The sequence below is a fragment of the Theileria parva genome, chromosome 2, assembly GCF_000165365.1.
Source record: "Theileria parva strain Muguga chromosome 2, complete sequence, whole genome shotgun sequence".
Classification (NCBI taxonomy): domain Eukaryota; phylum Apicomplexa; class Aconoidasida; order Piroplasmida; family Theileriidae; genus Theileria; species Theileria parva.
In genome coordinates, this window is record NC_007345.1 from 186,433 (window position 1) to 203,851 (window position 17,419).

General features: G+C 33.9%; 10 protein-coding genes across 10 annotated transcripts; 4 read left to right on the forward strand and 6 right to left on the reverse strand.

Moving 5' to 3' along the window:
• Positions 1-376: 376 nt before the first annotated feature.
• On the reverse strand, positions 377-1,762 carry TpMuguga_02g00084 (Endoplasmic reticulum-based factor for assembly of V-ATPase family protein). The gene is made up of 5 exons (XM_061305300.1): positions 1,203-1,762; positions 1,029-1,122; positions 725-875; positions 603-693; positions 377-573 (listed from the first exon to the last, which is right to left on the reverse strand). The coding sequence occupies exons 1-5, from the start codon at positions 1,566-1,568 to the stop codon at positions 493-495; spliced, it is 783 nt and encodes a 260-aa protein (XP_061161276.1). The 5' UTR covers positions 1,569-1,762; the 3' UTR covers positions 377-492.
• An 84-nt stretch (positions 1,763-1,846) lies between these two features.
• Positions 1,847-4,114, forward strand: las1 (Las1-like family protein; the record flags this gene model as incomplete). Its single annotated transcript, XM_759562.2, has 4 exons — positions 1,847-2,184; positions 2,298-2,492; positions 2,556-3,056; positions 3,163-4,114. Exons 1-4 carry the CDS (start codon positions 1,946-1,948, stop codon positions 4,112-4,114), a joined length of 1,887 nt encoding a protein of 628 aa, XP_764655.2. The 5' UTR covers positions 1,847-1,945.
• Positions 4,115-4,411: 297 nt separating this feature from the next.
• TpMuguga_02g00087 (uncharacterized protein) lies at positions 4,412-7,127 on the forward strand. Its single transcript, XM_759563.2, has one exon. It carries the CDS (start codon positions 4,864-4,866, stop codon positions 6,994-6,996), a length of 2,133 nt encoding a protein of 710 aa, XP_764656.1. The 5' UTR covers positions 4,412-4,863; the 3' UTR covers positions 6,997-7,127.
• Positions 7,108-8,758, forward strand: PRMT11 (putative protein arginine N-methyltransferase 1.2). The gene is made up of 6 exons (XM_759564.2): positions 7,108-7,471; positions 7,534-7,865; positions 7,901-7,978; positions 8,093-8,224; positions 8,255-8,564; positions 8,595-8,758. The coding sequence occupies exons 1-6, from the start codon at positions 7,249-7,251 to the stop codon at positions 8,639-8,641; spliced, it is 1,122 nt and encodes a 373-aa protein (XP_764657.1). The 5' UTR covers positions 7,108-7,248; the 3' UTR covers positions 8,642-8,758.
• A 61-nt stretch (positions 8,759-8,819) lies between these two features.
• On the reverse strand, positions 8,820-9,588 carry rpl21b (60S ribosomal protein L21-1). The gene is made up of 2 exons (XM_061305301.1): positions 9,456-9,588; positions 8,820-9,327 (listed from the first exon to the last, which is right to left on the reverse strand). Exon 2 carries the CDS (start codon positions 9,325-9,327, stop codon positions 8,845-8,847), a length of 483 nt encoding a protein of 160 aa, XP_061161277.1. The 5' UTR covers positions 9,456-9,588; the 3' UTR covers positions 8,820-8,844.
• Positions 9,589-9,846: 258 nt separating this feature from the next.
• Positions 9,847-10,592, reverse strand: Btf3 (NAC domain protein). Its single transcript, XM_759566.2, has one exon. The coding sequence runs from the start codon at positions 10,366-10,368 to the stop codon at positions 9,874-9,876; it is 495 nt and encodes a 164-aa protein (XP_764659.1). The 5' UTR covers positions 10,369-10,592; the 3' UTR covers positions 9,847-9,873.
• Positions 10,593-10,643: 51 nt separating this feature from the next.
• TpMuguga_02g02520 (WW domain protein) lies at positions 10,644-12,044 on the forward strand. The gene is made up of 3 exons (XM_759567.2): positions 10,644-11,232; positions 11,289-11,402; positions 11,502-12,044. Exons 1-3 carry the CDS (start codon positions 10,939-10,941, stop codon positions 11,973-11,975), a joined length of 882 nt encoding a protein of 293 aa, XP_764660.2. The 5' UTR covers positions 10,644-10,938; the 3' UTR covers positions 11,976-12,044.
• A 105-nt stretch (positions 12,045-12,149) lies between these two features.
• Positions 12,150-13,296, reverse strand: RpL10 (ribosomal protein L10.e). Its single transcript, XM_061305302.1, has 3 exons — positions 12,826-13,296; positions 12,531-12,731; positions 12,150-12,434 (listed from the first exon to the last, which is right to left on the reverse strand). Exons 1-3 carry the CDS (start codon positions 13,045-13,047, stop codon positions 12,189-12,191), a joined length of 669 nt encoding a protein of 222 aa, XP_061161278.1. The 5' UTR covers positions 13,048-13,296; the 3' UTR covers positions 12,150-12,188.
• Positions 13,297-13,365: 69 nt separating this feature from the next.
• Positions 13,366-14,620, reverse strand: rplX (ribosomal protein L24). Its single transcript, XM_759570.2, has 5 exons — positions 14,187-14,620; positions 14,019-14,125; positions 13,904-13,971; positions 13,792-13,868; positions 13,366-13,757 (listed from the first exon to the last, which is right to left on the reverse strand). Exons 1-5 carry the CDS (start codon positions 14,463-14,465, stop codon positions 13,650-13,652), a joined length of 639 nt encoding a protein of 212 aa, XP_764663.2. The 5' UTR covers positions 14,466-14,620; the 3' UTR covers positions 13,366-13,649.
• Positions 14,621-14,789: 169 nt separating this feature from the next.
• Positions 14,790-17,389, reverse strand: RPA1C (replication factor-a protein 1 (rpa1) family protein). The gene is made up of 17 exons (XM_061305303.1): positions 17,226-17,389; positions 16,977-17,114; positions 16,848-16,944; positions 16,747-16,778; positions 16,520-16,714; positions 16,409-16,481; positions 16,309-16,377; positions 16,034-16,279; positions 15,823-15,964; positions 15,677-15,789; positions 15,509-15,626; positions 15,401-15,476; positions 15,280-15,369; positions 15,178-15,250; positions 15,041-15,148; positions 14,946-15,008; positions 14,790-14,916 (listed from the first exon to the last, which is right to left on the reverse strand). The coding sequence occupies exons 1-17, from the start codon at positions 17,381-17,383 to the stop codon at positions 14,830-14,832; spliced, it is 1,878 nt and encodes a 625-aa protein (XP_061161279.1). The 5' UTR covers positions 17,384-17,389; the 3' UTR covers positions 14,790-14,829.
• Between the last annotated feature and the right edge of the window lie 30 nt (positions 17,390-17,419).

A 17,419-nucleotide genomic window follows, 5' to 3' on the forward strand; every position in this document is an offset into this window, starting at 1 on the left:
CGTAAGAGATTAAGTCGATCACAATAAATACAAACCAGTAAAGGAGTAACCTTTAAAAGATAGCTAGAGCTAATCAGTTTCGATACGATAATTACTCGAACTCGATAACTAGATATCTCAAGGTTGTGGAAGTGATGATTCAACTTGTTCTTCCTAATCTATATGTGTAGAACAACGAGACCTGATCTGATCCCAACCTTAAACTATATATATATATTTATATAGATGTATGCACTAGTTAATTTAATGTATTACTCTTTTACATTACATGTTAAGTATATTGTGGCAAGTATTCATAAGTACATACGGTGGAGAGTTATCACATATGTGTAGTATATTACATAGTGTACACCACAGTATGTATACATCACGTACATTTTACATATATATACATTAAAGTTGTACATTTCATATAGTATATACAACTGACTGCAGACATTACACAGCACAGATCTGTGCCGTTTATGGTACAAAGATTAAAAACTTAAAAATTTAAGATGTGGGTTTCATTAAGTAAAGGACAGTGTCAACGACGAGCGCAATAAAAGAAGCAACGACTCCAATAAGGGATTTCTGAAGAAGAGTTAAGCTTAAAAACATACATAAAGAGGGTCTTTGAGGCCAAGAAAGCCAGAAATCGAGTAAGAACCAATGAAGGTAAGAGCAACACCAAAGAATATGTTTAAGCCAGAACTGTAAAAGATAAAAAACTTGAAAAACTAACATTATGGGAGGTTTGTACTCCGAAAAACGAGTTTGACTAGGGACCAGGAGCTCTTTAATATCCTTGATCAGACGCTGGTACTTGAGTTCATGGGCAGTTTTCTTGGACCACTCAATGTCAATTCTGTTCTCAATTTTAGGAAATTTACGGTCTGGAAAATAAATTATTAATTAATGAAATGATGAAAATAAAATTTAAAGTGATTAGAGTATTTAAGATGAATATAATAATTCCAAATGATTAGAGTGATTTAAGATGAATATAATAATTCCAAATGATTAGAGTGATTCAGGGTTAAACTAACTTGTGATTTTAGCATTTTTAAGAACTTCACTTAGTTCAAATTCAGAATGATCAAGACTAGGGAATTCAAGAACCATGGAATAATAAGCGTCAACCTGTAAAATAAGTAAGTATTTGTTTAGTAATAAAATAAATGAGTATTTGGTCAAAAATTGTGAGAAAATATGAATTATACCAGTGAAATGAAGGCGTCGAGATGTAACTCATCATCAGAAGACATTTGCAAGGCAACGTTTAGAAGGTTATCCTGATTAGAGTCATTAAGATCTTCGGGAGCAGGTTTAAGTTCATTAAAAGTGTCATGATCTTTATGATCATCTGTATGAACACCGTTTAATTCAGGGTCATCAGAAGGTTTGGAACCTTTAGGACTGTTTAAAAATTTAGATCTGCGATAAGGACGGTTAGGGAGAGGAAAATCAGAAACGTTAGTGTCAGAAGAGCTTAACACTTTCTTCCGAAAACGAATAAACTCGTCCAGAAAGTCAACTACCTCGGTGGTCTTGCTAAAATAAGCAGCAGAATTAGTAGAACTATTCATATTCCATAACTGTAGGGATGAAATAAAAAAATTAATTTAAAAATCAAGTTAGATGGGTTAATTCATGATAAAATTTAAAACTAGAGGAATAAAATGAGGAATAAAAATAAAATAAAAAGAAATTATAAATTAAGGATAATTAAATCAAATATTTCACATTAAAATGAATTCAAGATTAAAATATTCAAATCGAAAAAAAGTACAAAATGAAGAAGTTGTGTAGATGAACCCAAGGAAAGTGATAAGAAGAGTATTAGAAATATTTTTTTGTTTATTTAAATTTGTAAATTATATCGCAAAATTTATTAATTTATATAAATTAATGTATAAGTAGCTTAAAATTAAGAGGTGTAAAGTAGATTTCTAATTTTTGAATAATGTTATATGAGCCTACATCATGGTACTCATATTCACAAGTATTAGATATTTTCAAAAGATTATCCGACGAAAATCAATATGAGTCAATTCTGTTCCAAATAGAGCTATGGAAGGCCCGAGGAAGGGTCCCGGCAGCCATTCACGCGACTTACCTCCTACTGAGCGTAATGCTATCACACAAAAATTCAAATTTATACCAATCAAACATACGAGATTTGTACGCAATGTCAATAATAAGGTATTTCAGCCTGAATATCACAGCATTTGAATTTTCTTTACTAGGAAACTATTTAATTAAGCTAGTACCATTCATTCAGAGAATATTAATTCACCATAAAATTCTTACATTAGGACTGTAAACCTGCTACTGGACCAGGAACAAGATTCAATATATGCAAAGAGCATGATACTTATGGGAAAAGAAGCCAATTTCCCGGAAAGCATTATTAAATGCCGGCACAGATGCTCACACGGAGATATTCCAGACTTGGAAACACTAATGTTTACACTAAAAGATACACTCAATTATTTGTACAGAAAATACTGGTACGGAAATTATCTATACCCATAATTAGATATTCAATATTCTCTTCAATATTGATTTTTCAGGGAGAAACAGTCAAATTTGATAAATTCAAGGCTGGGTGACGATAACCATCACACACTTGTGTTATTCTCAGCATTTCTATTAAGTCGCTCTGTGATTAATAATGTAGACCATAGTTTATATATACGGCCCTTAAATAAGAGGCGATTTAAACTTAAACATGTTTTAAATAAGAAGAAACCACAAAACCTTGTAACCATAAAATCGGTACTCTCAGATAGTAACAGGATACTATACCTTGTTTCCGGAGGGATAAATCTCTCAATATATAGATTTCTAAGTTTTGTAAAAAAGAAGAATCGTCGTTTTTACGCAACCAGGTCATCAATACAGCTATTCAACTGTACATTAAAGAAGCTGTTAAACTGCTGCCTAAACGAGGATATTTTTATCTCACTTTTCGTTGAATGTTTTTTTTGTAGTTATAAGCCATTTCAGTCACCAATGTTCTTCCTAATTCTGTTCTATACCATATCACAATACTCGTTTAACTTTACAATCAAGTAACTTTCCATACAAATAATGCTAGTTACACTATTATAATATATATACATTTATTGATAGTAAGGAATTTTACAAATACAGTCACATGTATTAATTAATTTATAGGTTTGTGGCACACATTCTAAATTGGGTTTTTGATATTACTGATATGTTCACAGATATAAAGAATTTGGAAAATGACTCTGTAACCAGGAGAGCAAATTTGTACAGTAATGTGTTAATCGGATTTGATTTTAAATATAACTATCCTAACCATAATAACATGAAACATCATGTTAAGAACAATTTCAACTCGTTTCCAACTAATGAAGCATACAGAAGTAATGTGAACGAGTGGCTGCTAGTGCTACTGGAGTACGGGTTAAGTTTAAAAAATGGTAAAATTTCCACCAATCACATTAGGTTTTTGAGGACATTTAGAGTTTTACCAAAGTCTGAATATGAAAAAATGCTAAACTACGAGTTTACGGCGCTTTCAAGGACACTAACTGCAGTTGCTCTCCTACTGCCTTCCTATGTAGTCAAGATATCGTCTAGACATGCACAAAATTCTTTCTCTACACCTAAAGAGAATTCAGCTGGAATCTGGACCAGGGACAAGATATCACACGCAATAGGGCTTGGAAATTGGATAAGTTTGGGGAACGGAAGGTACATGTTCGAGGTCGCGCATGAAGAGGTGAAAAAAAAGACAATTTTGGAATCCGAGACTAATTTGAAAACATATACAGAAAAAATAAATAAAAATTTATTACCAGGAACAATATGGAACAATAAAGACTGTAAAGTAAGACAGACATTTCCACTGGGAGGGGACGACATTGACACCAATGGGAAAATCATCTTATGTCTGGAAAAAATAAAGGATAAAAATTTCATAAAGGTGGAAGGATGCGATGAGAAAGTGGCTTGTGCGAAATCTCAGCTCTATAGCATCAACAATGACCTGAAATTCGAAAAATTCGATCAGACAAGAATCCAAAGGAAACTACTAAAGATCATTTCCTCAAGCACAAATTGTTGTAAAAAAAATCTCAACAACAATAATCTAACATAAAACGAAATACATGTAAATAAGTTTGCAATTTTACTAATATAACAATTTATGTGTATCTAAGGTGTTGTGGACATTGGAAAATAGAGGAAAAACGAGCTAAAAATGTTATTTTTTAAATCAGTATCAAAACCTTCTAAAAATGTTAATTTAAATATAATAATAAATGTACAGAAGGCGGCTTTATATTTAATATTTTACCTCCATAACCTGATTTGTTCCCCATAATAAATATCCGATCTATTAATGAACGGGAGGTAGTAATTGTATGTCTAAACGATTATCTAGAAATCTTAGATAATTCTTTTTTAATTTGTTATGTATTTTTTCGTTTAAATGTGTCATATTTGTTCATACTTCTACATTTAATTCATGAATATCCATTTTTAATGTATTCTGAAATTTAAAAATTTTTTTATCGGTTAACTTCCACGACTAGCATTTGTTTTGTTAAAAACCTGTTGAATTTGTAATTAATACACACATTTCCACTAAGTTGTACTCTATTGTTGTAGAAATTGTCCAACGTTACACAATTTCTTGTAAAATTTGTCATTCTTTAACTTTTTAAATAATAAAATGATTATTTTTATTAAGGGGATTAAAATTTGCTTGTCCAAGATTATTACAAATATTACAATGCAGCTCATCCACATTTAGACTATTTTATAGTAATACCCATTAGTATTTTAGCTCAATTGTTTGCTTAACTTGCACGCGACAAATCCGTCTCAACTCGATTTCTTTGTTTCATGGTCAACTGCTCAAAAACTTGGGCTGAAAAGCCCACAGTCGCAGAGACAGAAGTATTAGATAATTCAGTTTTGAACGTATCAGAAGAAGTTAAAGAAAGCTTCTTTGGGAATTGGGCTAATCATAACGATTTGACCCCGTATATCGAATCAACATCCTCTTCAACAACGTACATTTCAGAAACTGGCTTCCCGTCCCAGAACATTTCAGTCGAGGATAATTTTAACCACGTGAGCCAAGAGGAAGATTGGACCAACACACTAGAAACATGTCTGAACAGATCAATTGATCCAAACTTTAGCCAGTTTTACGATTATTCAGAAAGAGAATCAAGAGGAAGCTTCGAAGAACAGCTGAATAATTATTTTCATGAAAACATTGATGGCATTCACAGCGATTTTACAGGCACGTTCGACGATATTGATTTTAAGCTCATGACCTCCATCGATGACATTGACTCCACACATACGAATATTGATATTGACCCCAATCTTATCAACAACATTGATATTGAGTCTAAGCTCCTGAACCCTCTTGAAATAGAGTCAAAGCTTGTAAGGAAATTGAACAACCAAGATGATTTGATTATCCAGAGAACTCCTTTGACCGGCCGTAAAATGTCAAACTATGGGGAATCATATAGGATGAATGAACATAGAAAGATAATTAGGAATTCACCTGAAAATGACCTACCAAATGGCCATAACTTCTCTGGACCAGGTGGTATTACACCAGAGCAATACCAGAATTACTGTGGAATTAACCAACAAGGGATTAGTAATACCACCATGAGTCAGTTTCCAGGTCAACCAATTACCAATGAAAATACGAGAACGTTGACAAATGAGAGTATTGACAACGTTACCGACACTGTTAGTGACTTGATTAACGACTCGATCAGTGATAGCATCACTGATACAATAAGTGAGATGGGCAGCATGTCGTCAAACGTTAACGGTCAGTTAAAAGGTAATGGAAGTGACTTTGATAACAACTTAGGCATTAATGCAAATTACGGTAGTTACAGATGTTCAGGATCCATGACCCCAAGTAACGGTCCTTCCAACGGCCAACATTTCTCGAACTCGATCAAAACGTCAGTAGCCTCAAACGACCACATGAACCAGTTGACTGGCTCATTAATAGGTGATATATTTCACCAGAACGAGTTCAGTGGGTTATCAGAAGTCGGCAACGATTCATACAAGGACCAAGCGGACTCACTCAGCTACTTCAATAAGGACATGATTAACTCCATCAACGAGTCGTACTACAGGACGCTACACAATAACGTTGAGGTTGAGTACATCTTCAACAATATGGACTCTTTATCAAGAATGGATAACCTCCTCACCAAAGATATTGCTGATTTCGGTGTCGCCTCCAAAGAATTGGGACTTGGAAACGGACTTGGCCTTGACCTTATCTCAGATTTTAGCTCTGATACCATGACGACAGACCTCTTGAACAACGACGCACTGTTCTCTGAAATTTACAGAGATAACGACATCGACGAGTCCGAAGGATGGGATACCCTAATGAAGCGACTTTGCATTTCCAAACCAGTAAACCCGTATCCAAATCTATCAAGTGATAATATTAACTGCTTGATTAAGGATAGTTCCAATGCAATTATTAATGGAAATGTTAACGGTGTTGGCCCCACCCTAGTAAACGGAAATATCGTCCACCTCAATGTTGGAAATTGCAATGGTGTCAATACCAGTCATGTAAACGGAAACAATGTCAATATCGATCCAGGAAACGAAACATTTAATTCAGGAATACCAGTAAAGAGCAAAGATAACTTACCAACCATACTACCAGCGGATCCAAACCTAGGTTTTAAGAAGACGTCACTGTGCAAGTATTGGCAAAGAGGAATTTGTGCTAATGATGACTGCAACTTCGCACACGGAAAGAAGGAGCTTCGCTCAACAATTGGAGTCTGGAGAACAACCATCTGCCACCACTGGAAGACAGGAATATGCCGAGTCGGAAAGGACTGCAGACACGCCCACGGCGAGGAAGAATTGCAGCCTAAGAACATTCCAGCCAACGTTTTGAAAAACAAACTCCTAAACTCCGCCCGGAAATATGAGTACATGAGGAAGAAGAAAAGCGCCTTCTAGATCACCAATGCTAAGTCGCAAGTGTAATTCTCACCTGACTTTCCACTTGTGATCTTAGTGACCATTTTGTGCAGTAATTTTATAAAGTTGTAAAATTATGAAAAACATTTGTTAATCTTGTCCACGAGCAATTTATGCTTATTTAGTTTATAGTGTGCTGCTGCTCATTATTCCTCCCGATTTTTTCCATCATTTCCTCTACATATTTTGCTTTTATTTCAATATTTTATATTTATGTAATCTTCAGCAATAATGTTGCCGAATCAGGTTAGGGTAGATAAGAATCCGTACTCTGAAGATGTGTTAAATCAGTTCAACTCGGAGTGGAACGGATTCGTAGACTCAAAGGAACATGAACCTGATGAGGATTCCGGCGAAGATAAGTCGAATAACTATAGAAACACAGATGTATATTTTAATTCATATTCATACATTGGAATCCATGAGGAAATGCTCAAAGATTCCGTTAGAACAGGTACCAGTGTTTCCATAATTTAACATTTTTAAAGTTTAAAGTTTTTGCAATTTATTTGTTAGGTATTTATTACAAGACCATTATGACAAACCAACACCTGTTTCGAGATAAGGTTGTCTTGGATATTGGATGTGGAACTGGAATCTTATCTCTCTTTTGTGCAAAGGCGGGAGCAAAGAAGGTTTACGCCATAGATAACAGTAGCATTATTGGTTTGGCAAGAAAAATCACCAAAGTCAATGGGCTGTCTGACAAGATTGTCTACATTAGATCAAAAGTTGAGGATCTAGAAGATGACGTTATTGAGCCAGTTGATATCATTGTAAGTGAGTGGATGGGTTATTTTCTCCTCTATGAAAACATGATCTCGTCAGTTTTATACTGCAGGGACAAGGTATTTTCTCAACTATTTTATTTTATTTTCTTTAGTATCTTAAACCCGGTGGACTAATATTCCCTGACCGTGCCAGGTTATATATCGCAGCCATAGAAGATACAGAATACAAGGTAATATAATTTTTTATACAAACAACTACTTACACCCTTTTAACACTATATAACACTATAATATACTATATACTACTATATAACACTGTAATTTACTGTTAAATGTTGGATTAGTCTGAAAAGTTTGACAAGTGGGATGATACCTACGGCTTGGACTTCTCGTTGATGAAGGAACACTTAATGGAGGAGGCGTTGGTGGATTTTGTGGATGAAAAGTCTTTAGTAACTAACTCTTTTTGTATATTTGTAAGTTTTAATACTTAATAGATTGTGCAGGATGTTAATCTTAGGGAGTGTAGTGTTTCGGATACTGATTTTGTCTCTAATTTCGTTCTTATTTCTGAGAGAAGAGATTACGTTCACGCCTTTGTTTTCTGGTTTGACGTTACGTTTACCTGTTGTGATAAACCTTTGACCCTAACAACCAGCCCTAAATCCAAGTATACTCACTGGAAACAAACTGTACTATACATTGAGGAGGTGTTAAACCTCCAACAAAATGACTTAATAAATGGAATCATCGCAGTTAAAAAGAATAAGGATAACCCTAGAGATGTTGACATTAAGCTGAGTTATCAGATAAATGGTATTTTTCTCCTAATTAATTCATCTTTAGGAACTGCTCCAAATAACCTTAAGTGCCATTACTATCGCATTAAATAACATTTTGGTCTAATGTATAAAATTTATAAGTCATCATGTACAATAGAATACAATATACAATAAAACACAATATAGTATAATGTACTATACTATAGAATAATATAATAAAATACAACATATAATATACTATACCATAAAACTAAACAGTACTTTATATTATAATATAATAAAATGTATATTTATGACCAAGCATTATTAGAAAGTTAGTACTTCTCTACAAAAGGAACAGGATCTAAAGTTACAACGGAATCCTTGTCAACATTGACGAAATATCCAGGTGAAACGGGCTTCGGTTGCCTTTTAAGATTAAGTTTCTTTCCATCAAGCTTTGCCTTTCTTCTGAGCTCGTCATTGACTGCAACTCTCTTAAGGAACTCCTCTCTGCAACGACTCTTTCTAACATGCTCAACATTAACGTTAACCTTCTTCAAAAGCTCTTTTCCACGGACCACCTTCTTTACCATTACCCCAAGAGCCCTCTTCGTCACGTTATAAACAACTCCTGTCCTTCCGTGGTAGAAGGAGTGAGGCATGCCCCTATGGACTGCGGAATCGACGTAAATATCAACATAATCGCCAACTTTATATGTTGTCAGGTATTTCGATAGAGGAGGCATGCCATGACGACGGAAAGGTTTGGAGAACTTATGTCGAGTTCTGGCACGTTTCCCGTAAGAGTGTGGCATCTGAAACAGAAATAAAGGATAAATGAATAAAATTACTATCAAGAATAAAGATTAAGGAAAAATTTTAACGTATAACGAAGGAGTAAATTAAATAATTCTCAACAACTAAAGTAGGGTGGAGAAAGTACCTTAAACTATAGATTAATAAATCAATTAAATTGTGATAAAAATGTATAAAAATAGTTAAATTAAGAAATAACTATTTTTAATTTAATCTGATGTTTAAAACTAAATGAAAGTAAAGTTACGGATGGGGATTCCTACTTGGTATAGAATCCCCATCTAAGTGTTAAGGTCAATTGGTCAAAATATTCCTGTTTACAATTTATACATTTTAACACACTATAACATTCATCCGTCATTTTATTTCAACTTATTCATTCCCATAACTTACTCATTTTAATCCAATAGATACTAATATATTAGTATATACTAACAATTTGATTATGTGTTACATGTGGAATATTTATGATAGTAAATATGTTACATTGAACACTAAATGAATGTGTTAGCATATGGTAGAAATGACTTATAAAATTAAATGTGTTAGCTTGTAGAATCTGTGTTTTGAGTGACGTCGTCAAAAACTTCCACGAGTTTTGGTACGTCCGTTGTCTCTTCTAAATCACCGTCCTTTTCATGTTCATTCTTAGGAAGGTCAAATCCTGCAGCTGAAAGCTGTTGGAGGATATCTGGGAAGGAAAGTTCCTTTTCCTCAACCACTCCAGTTACAACAAATGTATTAGCGTTTGGAGCAGTTTGGATCTTTGGGTTAGTGAATGTCAATAACGATCCATCTTCCTTGAGAATTTGAACCTCCTCTATTCCAGGAATGTTTGCAGCTCCTATTGAGCGTAGGGCGTATTGTAACCTTTTATCGTCGCCTACATATTTAGTAGTTTTCTTAAGTTTTCTCCTGGCGGTTCCCTTTCCTCCTGTTTGTGTTCCAGTGACTCCCATTCGAGATCTGAGCTTTTCTCGCGCTGCCAACATTTCAGGGGTTACAGTGTCAACTGTAACCGGATTCACAGTTTCCATCATTCTCAAAGGCTGAAATTATGTATTAAACTTTCGGAAGAGTTCAAATAAAAAATTTTAGTCCAAAATAAATGGGAAGTTTTTGTTTTATTGATTAAAATACATATGGGAAACTTTAATTGTGGTTTGAGGTAAAATATATATTATTCCATCAAAACTACGGAAACGTCAATGTTTATATTGCATTACTGAACTAAATCAATGTATGAAATTCACATATATAAAAATATTACTAATGTTTAATGGAATCTCATGGGGTTAATGTGAATCCAAAATAACATTAACTAGTTAATTTTATGTATACTATGTTATCTATGTTATCTATATCTATCTAGTCTGTTTGGTGTTCGGTTTGTTTAATTTTAATTTTTTTAAAACACATTCATTACTTATTATATTTTTCAGTATTTTAATATTTTTTCTCAATTTTTACATTGTTTTACTTCATTATTTTAACTTTATCCAATATAATTTTAATCTTCTAAGCTATTTATCTGAAATTTTTATTTATGTGTCGTTATATTTTCCTACCACAATATATTACTATTATGGACTTTATTCATTCAATGTTCTATGGATAATAAAGAAAATGTATCCAAAAGGGTTTGGAAAGAAGTCATTGATCCTTCTTCTCGCTCAGTTTATTACTGGAACATTTCAACTGGTGAAACATCCTGGGTGAACCCTTCCAACGACGAATCTTCCAAAGATTTTGATTCCTTTGAGGATAGGGTTTCTCATGATACTAAGGTAATTATTGACAAACTAGTTCACAGGGTTGAAAGGATAAAGTTTTTCTTTGACGAGATTAACTTGATAAGTGATGTTTGCGACTACACTAGATCCCAGGATATAAATTCCTTTAAAGTACTGCCCATTTATATAGAATATTTCACCATGAAATTTAAATTTACGTGATTTAGGAGACTATTGAGCAGTGTTTGACTGATTTGAACACTATATTAGATGTTGTAACTCCAAGGACTAAAACACAGAAGAAGTATTCCGCCTTAAAGAAAGTTTTAACTGACCACAGGGTATTCTTCATATTAATTTATACTTATTAATTATCTTTTTTACTGTGTAACATACCATTTATTAATTAATTTTATCAGATTTTAATTTCTATCTTTTAGAACTACCTTAAGAACAACAATAATGTTTCTGATGAGCTGATAAACATTGTTAACTACGCTAAGGCTGAGATTGAGCGTGGTTTGGACAATATAAAGAGGTTTCCTGCCTCCAACGATGTGCTTCTTGACGACTTTAAAGTTTATATGGAGAAGAGAAAACTCGATGTCACAACGGACAAATCGCCTAAATCTATAGAGTTTTTGAAAAAGCATAAAGCTAGTTTAGAATCACCCACTAAACCTGAATCCACTCATTTTCATCAGTCTGATCCAATTTTATCAAAAACAGTTGATAAAAATAGGAGTAGCTCCTTGAAATCAATCCATGAAAGGTGGAACAGAGCTTCTGAGGTCATAGATAACTCTGAGGATGGCTCTAAGAAGCCAAAGGCCCCAAATGTGCCACAATTCCATAACACCGAGAAAGATAACCCCAATTTGGTCCCCATCACCAAACCTTGGTATAAGAATTAATGTTATACTTATAAATATTAAACCTTGGTAGCAATTTGAGTAATTTCAGCAATCAATCTCTTAGTGGTATTAATTTATTTTATATTTCTTAAACAGTATTTCGACCAATTTTGCTCATTGTTGTGGTCAGATAACAATATCCATACACATTAAAAAATATATCTAAGGGTATAGTTTGGGGGAAAACATTACAGATAACTGTATTAAGGATACTTAAGAATCAAGAGGTACTGAAACCGAATCTGCATTAGGGAATATCTTTGTCAACGGCCCATGAGATGAGATCCACTTGACGTGAACTCCTTTGTTTTCGAGTCTTCCTTCCGATTGATACTTCAAATATTCCTCCTTCGTAAATGGAGTGAATCCCCATTTGTTCGAAACGAATATTTTTTGTCTTCCTGGGAACTTGTACTTTGCTCTTCTCAACGCTTCTATTGCTTTTGGTACCAAGTGTTCCTAAAAATGATTTGCTTAAGATAAATTACTAAGTATTTGAGTATTTAAATATTTAAACATTTGAGTATTTGAATATTTAACTAGTTAGAATATTACCCTTGTTCTAATTGACATTAAAACTTGTCCAATATTAACTCTCGCTACAACACCTGTTGGTTTTCCAAAAGCTCTGCGCATTCCCGTTTGCAGGCGATCTGCACCTGCGCACGAAAGCATTTTGTTTATACGCAAAACATGGAAGGGATGCACTCTAACTCTGATATGGAATGATTCCTTACCACCAGATTTCACCATAAACTAAAATATTAATAGATTATTGATAATCAATGATATATATATATATATATAATTTTGTATAATTCTACAATGAAGTTTGTTTAATTAAAAGTACCTTGTTTGCACAGATCCTAGCAGCTTCAAGGGCTTCTGATGATATTTGCTCGTATTCACCTGATACGATATGGACGGCGCATGGGAAATCGTCCACATCCGCTCCTTTCAAACCCATATCATAAATCCTTATCTTAGGGTCTGGGACACCTCTACAGAAACGGGATTTTGGGTATGGTTTGTTTTTGCAATATCTATAACACCTTGCTGGCCTTCTACCCATTTTTATAACAAACCAACTTTAAAAGTCTTAACTCTCTTGATAATTAAGAATTTCTATGAACTTATAGTTCGAAATCTGAAAAATAATTGTAGGTGATGGAATTCGTTGGATAGAGTTATAACTAGTAGTTTAACTGTGATTAACTGAAGCCCAATTTTTGGAAAAAATTCAATAGTTCGGGTCTTCCGGGAAATTAACGTAAATAAATATATAAATAAGGGATAAATAGGCAGAACTAACCTTATAATATTATTACTACAAAACATATAATGATTCTTGTTCTCATAATACTAAATGTGGGTGGGGTGGTCCAACAGTGTTAAGGGTTTAACTCCATGAGGATCAAGATATAAATTATAAAGATGTAATACAAATCAGAAATTGATAAAATATTAAATTTATGCTATAGTTCCTTAAGAATTGCACAGGAATTGTGGTTAACACATCACAAGTTACGATACAATTACTTCAATTTTAGTCAAATAATATTTTATTATACACTCTATAAACCAATTTTCCATGGTCACATCTCAGTTTAAAATCCAATATACACAACATCATGTTGGCCTTCTCCAATCATAAATATTACGATACGTTGTAATTCAAAGCTTCTTATCACTCAGCAGCCCTGCCACCTTCTTCTCCCTTATAAAATTTGCAAATTTAGTCAAAAGGTTAAAATTTTCATAATCTTTGTGGGCGTAAATATCCTATACCACTAGTATTTCGAGAGAAATATTTTACCTTAATCGGAGTTTGTCGTTTTGGCGGTCTTCTATACTGATTCCATGTAACTTTAACAGGTTCTGGGAGAGAAGAACCTAAATATATTTAAATGTTATCGTTTATAACCTACCTGAGAGTTTACAAATTCTTACACATTCTCCGTTCATCATATATCTCCTTTTAACAATTGTAGGCTTCCTATAATATATTTAGTTAATGAGAATTATAAAGCAAATTTATCGTACTTCATGACTGGGTCCACCAGTGAAATGTTGGTAACATGTATTGGCATTTCTTGTGTAATGAGTGACGGCTTTTTGCCATCAAATACTGGATTCCAAAAGGTTTCTCGCTAAAATAAGCGTCAAAAAATATTGTTTTAAATTATTTTTGAAATTATTAATATATATTACCATATTGCAGTTTTCAACAATAACTTGGTTCTTCTTATGGAAAATCTTCAGTATTACACCTTGACGATCCTTATCCTGTCCATGTAATACCTGAACCAAATCTCCCACTTGCATATTCAAACACTTTGCCAAATCAACCCTTCTTGGCTGTCTTTTCTCAACCAATGGTTTAGGGATCGAGTTATACTTTGAAAAATGTAAAAAGTAGTTCCTATGTGGAACCTTGCGATTCTTTACCATCTGAAATGACTGCTGAGCAGCCTTAAAATATTTAGACATTCTTATATCATGGCAAAATTTTAATGTTATTTAAATAATTTCTACCAAAATGTGTATGTAATCTTTATATTCATCACCCAACTTGCAATTAATTTACTTTATTTTTATTTAATTTATTACCTCTTATACATATATATTCACAATTATTTATTTATATTTATTTTAATATTTATTTATATATGTTTGGGTATTTAAGAAGGATGGTACTCAGGGATTCCTCCCAGCTACAGTTCCGTTCGATACTCATACCCTATAATAACTGTTCTTGCTCATTCTCTGGACTTTAGTCTCTGGACAGGGATACGCATGTAACATATACGTAAAAACAGTTGAAACAACATTAACAATTATCGTACAGGATTCCTCACGGAATTAGTTTTTTGATGTTTTCTATTCTATCTTTGATAGCTAGGTCCAGTTCCTTTTCAAGTGGTGTCGCCCTCAATACTCTCTAAAAACAATTATAACACTATAACCAACGTATTTTATCCTGGGCTCATCCATAAAATTCTCAACGGTAGCCTTAATTTTAAAAATATACTCCTAAAATTTTCTTTCATTTGTTTTTTCCATACCGTCAGTCTGGCGTCTTCAAAATAGTTTACGAAATTCTTTTCGTTCTCGTCCGACGGTCCGTTTTCCATGAGTTTTATCAATTTGTATGCCTTTATTCCCATGATGCTCTAAAAATTGTGAGTTTCTGAACTAATACCTCTCCCACATCTGACATTGCCGTTGCCCATATGTGGGACGTCTCATCCACAATTTTAATGTTGAGGATGTACCTAAGATTCATATAAAAAGAAAAACGTACAGATGCACTGGGTTCGTGCTACTATTGCACTTGGGGCAATACCAGATCCCTTGATCATTTGTCATTTTCTTACGGCATCCGGTGCAAGACCTTTTGACCATTATTTTAATTTATTACTTACGGGAAGCAGAAGTTTGTATCCTTCAACACCTCAATCAATGCTCTCGTGGTGAAGACCATCCCGTTCGAGTCAATTGCTAAAGATTTATAAATGTTATATTAACTTTACATTTGAATTGGAGTCCTTGGTTCGTTGAAGATATTATGTGTGATATGGTACAAAGTTTGTTAAAGGTGCTATTGGTGGTTTTAGAAACTTCTTGTTGAAAATTAACGTTCTGAGAGTTCTAAAATTCATATTATCAGTTACGAAAATCTTAAATACACTATTAAATACCTCATTCCACCATTTTCTCAACTTGAGTGCCTCAGGTATCACTGGCTCACAGATAACTTGTGTTGAGCCTTGGACATCCAGTTTCTTCCCTTGCCACTCTCCCACCTTTACTCCTAACGTTTCAATTTGGGTACACATTTACTTACCCTTTAAACAGACCAACGGATGCGAGTTTTCGCCTTGATAGTTGAAAAGCTGCGTTTTCTGACCCCAACTGGTGACCCACACTGTAGTATTTGTTGAGTCACAAAGTAGAAAGTCCCTCTTCTCAACGTTGTTTCCAGTAGACTAATAAACATATTAGCGCGTTTCACTAGAAACAATATCGGCATATCAGATAACTATGTACTCAGGTACCTTGTTGTTTATTTTTTGTACATCCTTGGCTGTTACCACTATGGCTATAACATCAATTGTTTCTCCAGATTTGACATCCTGGAGTTGGTCGAGCGGTGTAAATGAATAACAGAATGAAGGTATAGACTCATCGTTTTGGAACAACTGGATATGGGAGCTCTCATCCAAGATCAATTCACACGTGTGTTTCAAATTATTGAACCTCTTATTTGCAGGCTTCAGTTGTCCTCCACTTATGGAATAAACCTAAGAGGATTAGTTTTAAACCAAATTACCTGTCCTTCCTCAAGAAATGAGTACCACTTGTTCACTGATTCTCCAAAGAACACTGCGCGGATCTCGCCCTAAATACCACATAATCTTCATTCAACTAACGTTAGAATCACACAAATCTACTGAAAATAACTGACTTTCTCCTCTTTGGTTATTGAATTTTCTGATTTCAGACCTAGTTATTAAACGATCTTTATAATTTATGAAACATACTTGAAAACTACTCTTGCTCTTATTGACCATTTTGGAGTATACAGGGTCAAATCTGATATTTTTGTCAACGGAACATCCTTCTTTGTCTTATTCACCGGCGGATCATACGGGTTAGAGATCGTTTTTACAGTTCTACTGTTTTCCTGTTTTCTCACCGGTCCTGACACTGGCGAATTTAGTTCTGGCATTGTATTTCTAAGCACAAATCGGTTAAAATTTAAATTTACTTGATGTTATCGTCCTGAACCACCGCCAAGCGCTATATCGTTTATTGATTTAATAATTTAACAAATATTTAGACAATTATCTATATATTCTACTTAGTTACTGGATGATAGATCAAGGCGGGTACGAGGTGACCAATCAAATGCCTATAATCCCCCGGAACTACTGAAATCCTAGTCAAAACAACCAAATATCGTGATCTAATTTTTAATTATTGTTACAATTGCCTTACTTGGTAGGCGCCACTTTATACTGTGTAAAACTGATGACCTTCCCTATTAATTGTCGATCTCCGTCAGGTGTGAGAGGAACTAGTGCTAAACAGGTGTGTTTATATTCTACGGGAACGGATCCGTCGAGTGTTTCAATTCTAAAATTAGATTAGTGATTCACATTGGCAGGTTGCATAAATTTAAAAATGGAAGTCTACAACTACACACAAAACAAAATATATCATAAATTAGGATATTTTTAAACTAACAGGTATTTGTTGTCAGCAATACACGATTGCTGAAGACAGAGGAGTTTTACGGGGGTCTGACATTCGTGAACTTCTTGGAAGTATTTTTCGTTTGCGTTATTTATGGAGTCTGCCAGTGTGGAAAAAAAATCCCTCGTTAAAAAACGTGGCAGAGACATTTTAAAATGTAGAAACAAATAAGTGAAGAAATATGT

Coding starts and splice junctions, on each gene's coding strand:
- TpMuguga_02g00084 (XM_061305300.1), bottom strand. CDS start 1,568: ATGAATAGTTCTACTAATTCTGCTGCTTATTTTAGCAAGACCACCGAG. Junction 694..724: donor GAGTACAAACCTCCCATAAT/GTTAGTTTTTCA, acceptor TATCTTTTACAG/TTCTGGCTTAAACATATTCT. Junction 574..602: donor GCCTCAAAGACCCTCTTTAT/GTATGTTTTTAA, acceptor ACTCTTCTTCAG/AAATCCCTTATTGGAGTCGT.
- TpMuguga_02g00087 (XM_759563.2), top strand. CDS start 4,864: ATGGTCAACTGCTCAAAAACTTGGGCTGAAAAGCCCACAGTCGCAGAG.
- PRMT11 (XM_759564.2), top strand. CDS start 7,249: ATGTTGCCGAATCAGGTTAGGGTAGATAAGAATCCGTACTCTGAAGAT. Junction 7,472..7,533: donor CAAAGATTCCGTTAGAACAG/GTACCAGTGTTT, acceptor TTTATTTGTTAG/GTATTTATTACAAGACCATT. Junction 8,225..8,254: donor CTAACTCTTTTTGTATATTT/GTAAGTTTTAAT, acceptor TAGATTGTGCAG/GATGTTAATCTTAGGGAGTG.
- rpl21b (XM_061305301.1), bottom strand. CDS start 9,327: ATGCCACACTCTTACGGGAAACGTGCCAGAACTCGACATAAGTTCTCC.
- Btf3 (XM_759566.2), bottom strand. CDS start 10,368: ATGATGGAAACTGTGAATCCGGTTACAGTTGACACTGTAACCCCTGAA.
- TpMuguga_02g02520 (XM_759567.2), top strand. CDS start 10,939: ATGGATAATAAAGAAAATGTATCCAAAAGGGTTTGGAAAGAAGTCATT. Junction 11,233..11,288: donor AGGATATAAATTCCTTTAAA/GTACTGCCCATT, acceptor TACGTGATTTAG/GAGACTATTGAGCAGTGTTT. Junction 11,403..11,501: donor AAGTTTTAACTGACCACAGG/GTATTCTTCATA, acceptor TCTATCTTTTAG/AACTACCTTAAGAACAACAA.
- RpL10 (XM_061305302.1), bottom strand. CDS start 13,047: ATGGGTAGAAGGCCAGCAAGGTGTTATAGATATTGCAAAAACAAACCA. Junction 12,732..12,825: donor CTAGGATCTGTGCAAACAAG/GTACTTTTAATT, acceptor TTAATATTTTAG/TTTATGGTGAAATCTGGTGG. Junction 12,435..12,530: donor TAATGTCAATTAGAACAAGG/GTAATATTCTAA, acceptor AATCATTTTTAG/GAACACTTGGTACCAAAAGC.
- rplX (XM_759570.2), bottom strand. CDS start 14,465: ATGTCTAAATATTTTAAGGCTGCTCAGCAGTCATTTCAGATGGTAAAG. Junction 14,126..14,186: donor TTGTTGAAAACTGCAATATG/GTAATATATATT, acceptor CGCTTATTTTAG/CGAGAAACCTTTTGGAATCC. Junction 13,869..13,903: donor AAGAATTTGTAAACTCTCAG/GTAGGTTATAAA, acceptor AAATATATTTAG/GTTCTTCTCTCCCAGAACCT.
- RPA1C (XM_061305303.1), bottom strand. CDS start 17,383: ATGTCTCTGCCACGTTTTTTAACGAGGGATTTTTTTTCCACACTGGCA. Junction 15,251..15,279: donor AGCACGAACCCAGTGCATCT/GTACGTTTTTCT, acceptor TATGAATCTTAG/GTACATCCTCAACATTAAAA. Junction 14,917..14,945: donor ATGAGCCCAGGATAAAATAC/GTTGGTTATAGT, acceptor AATTGTTTTTAG/AGAGTATTGAGGGCGACACC.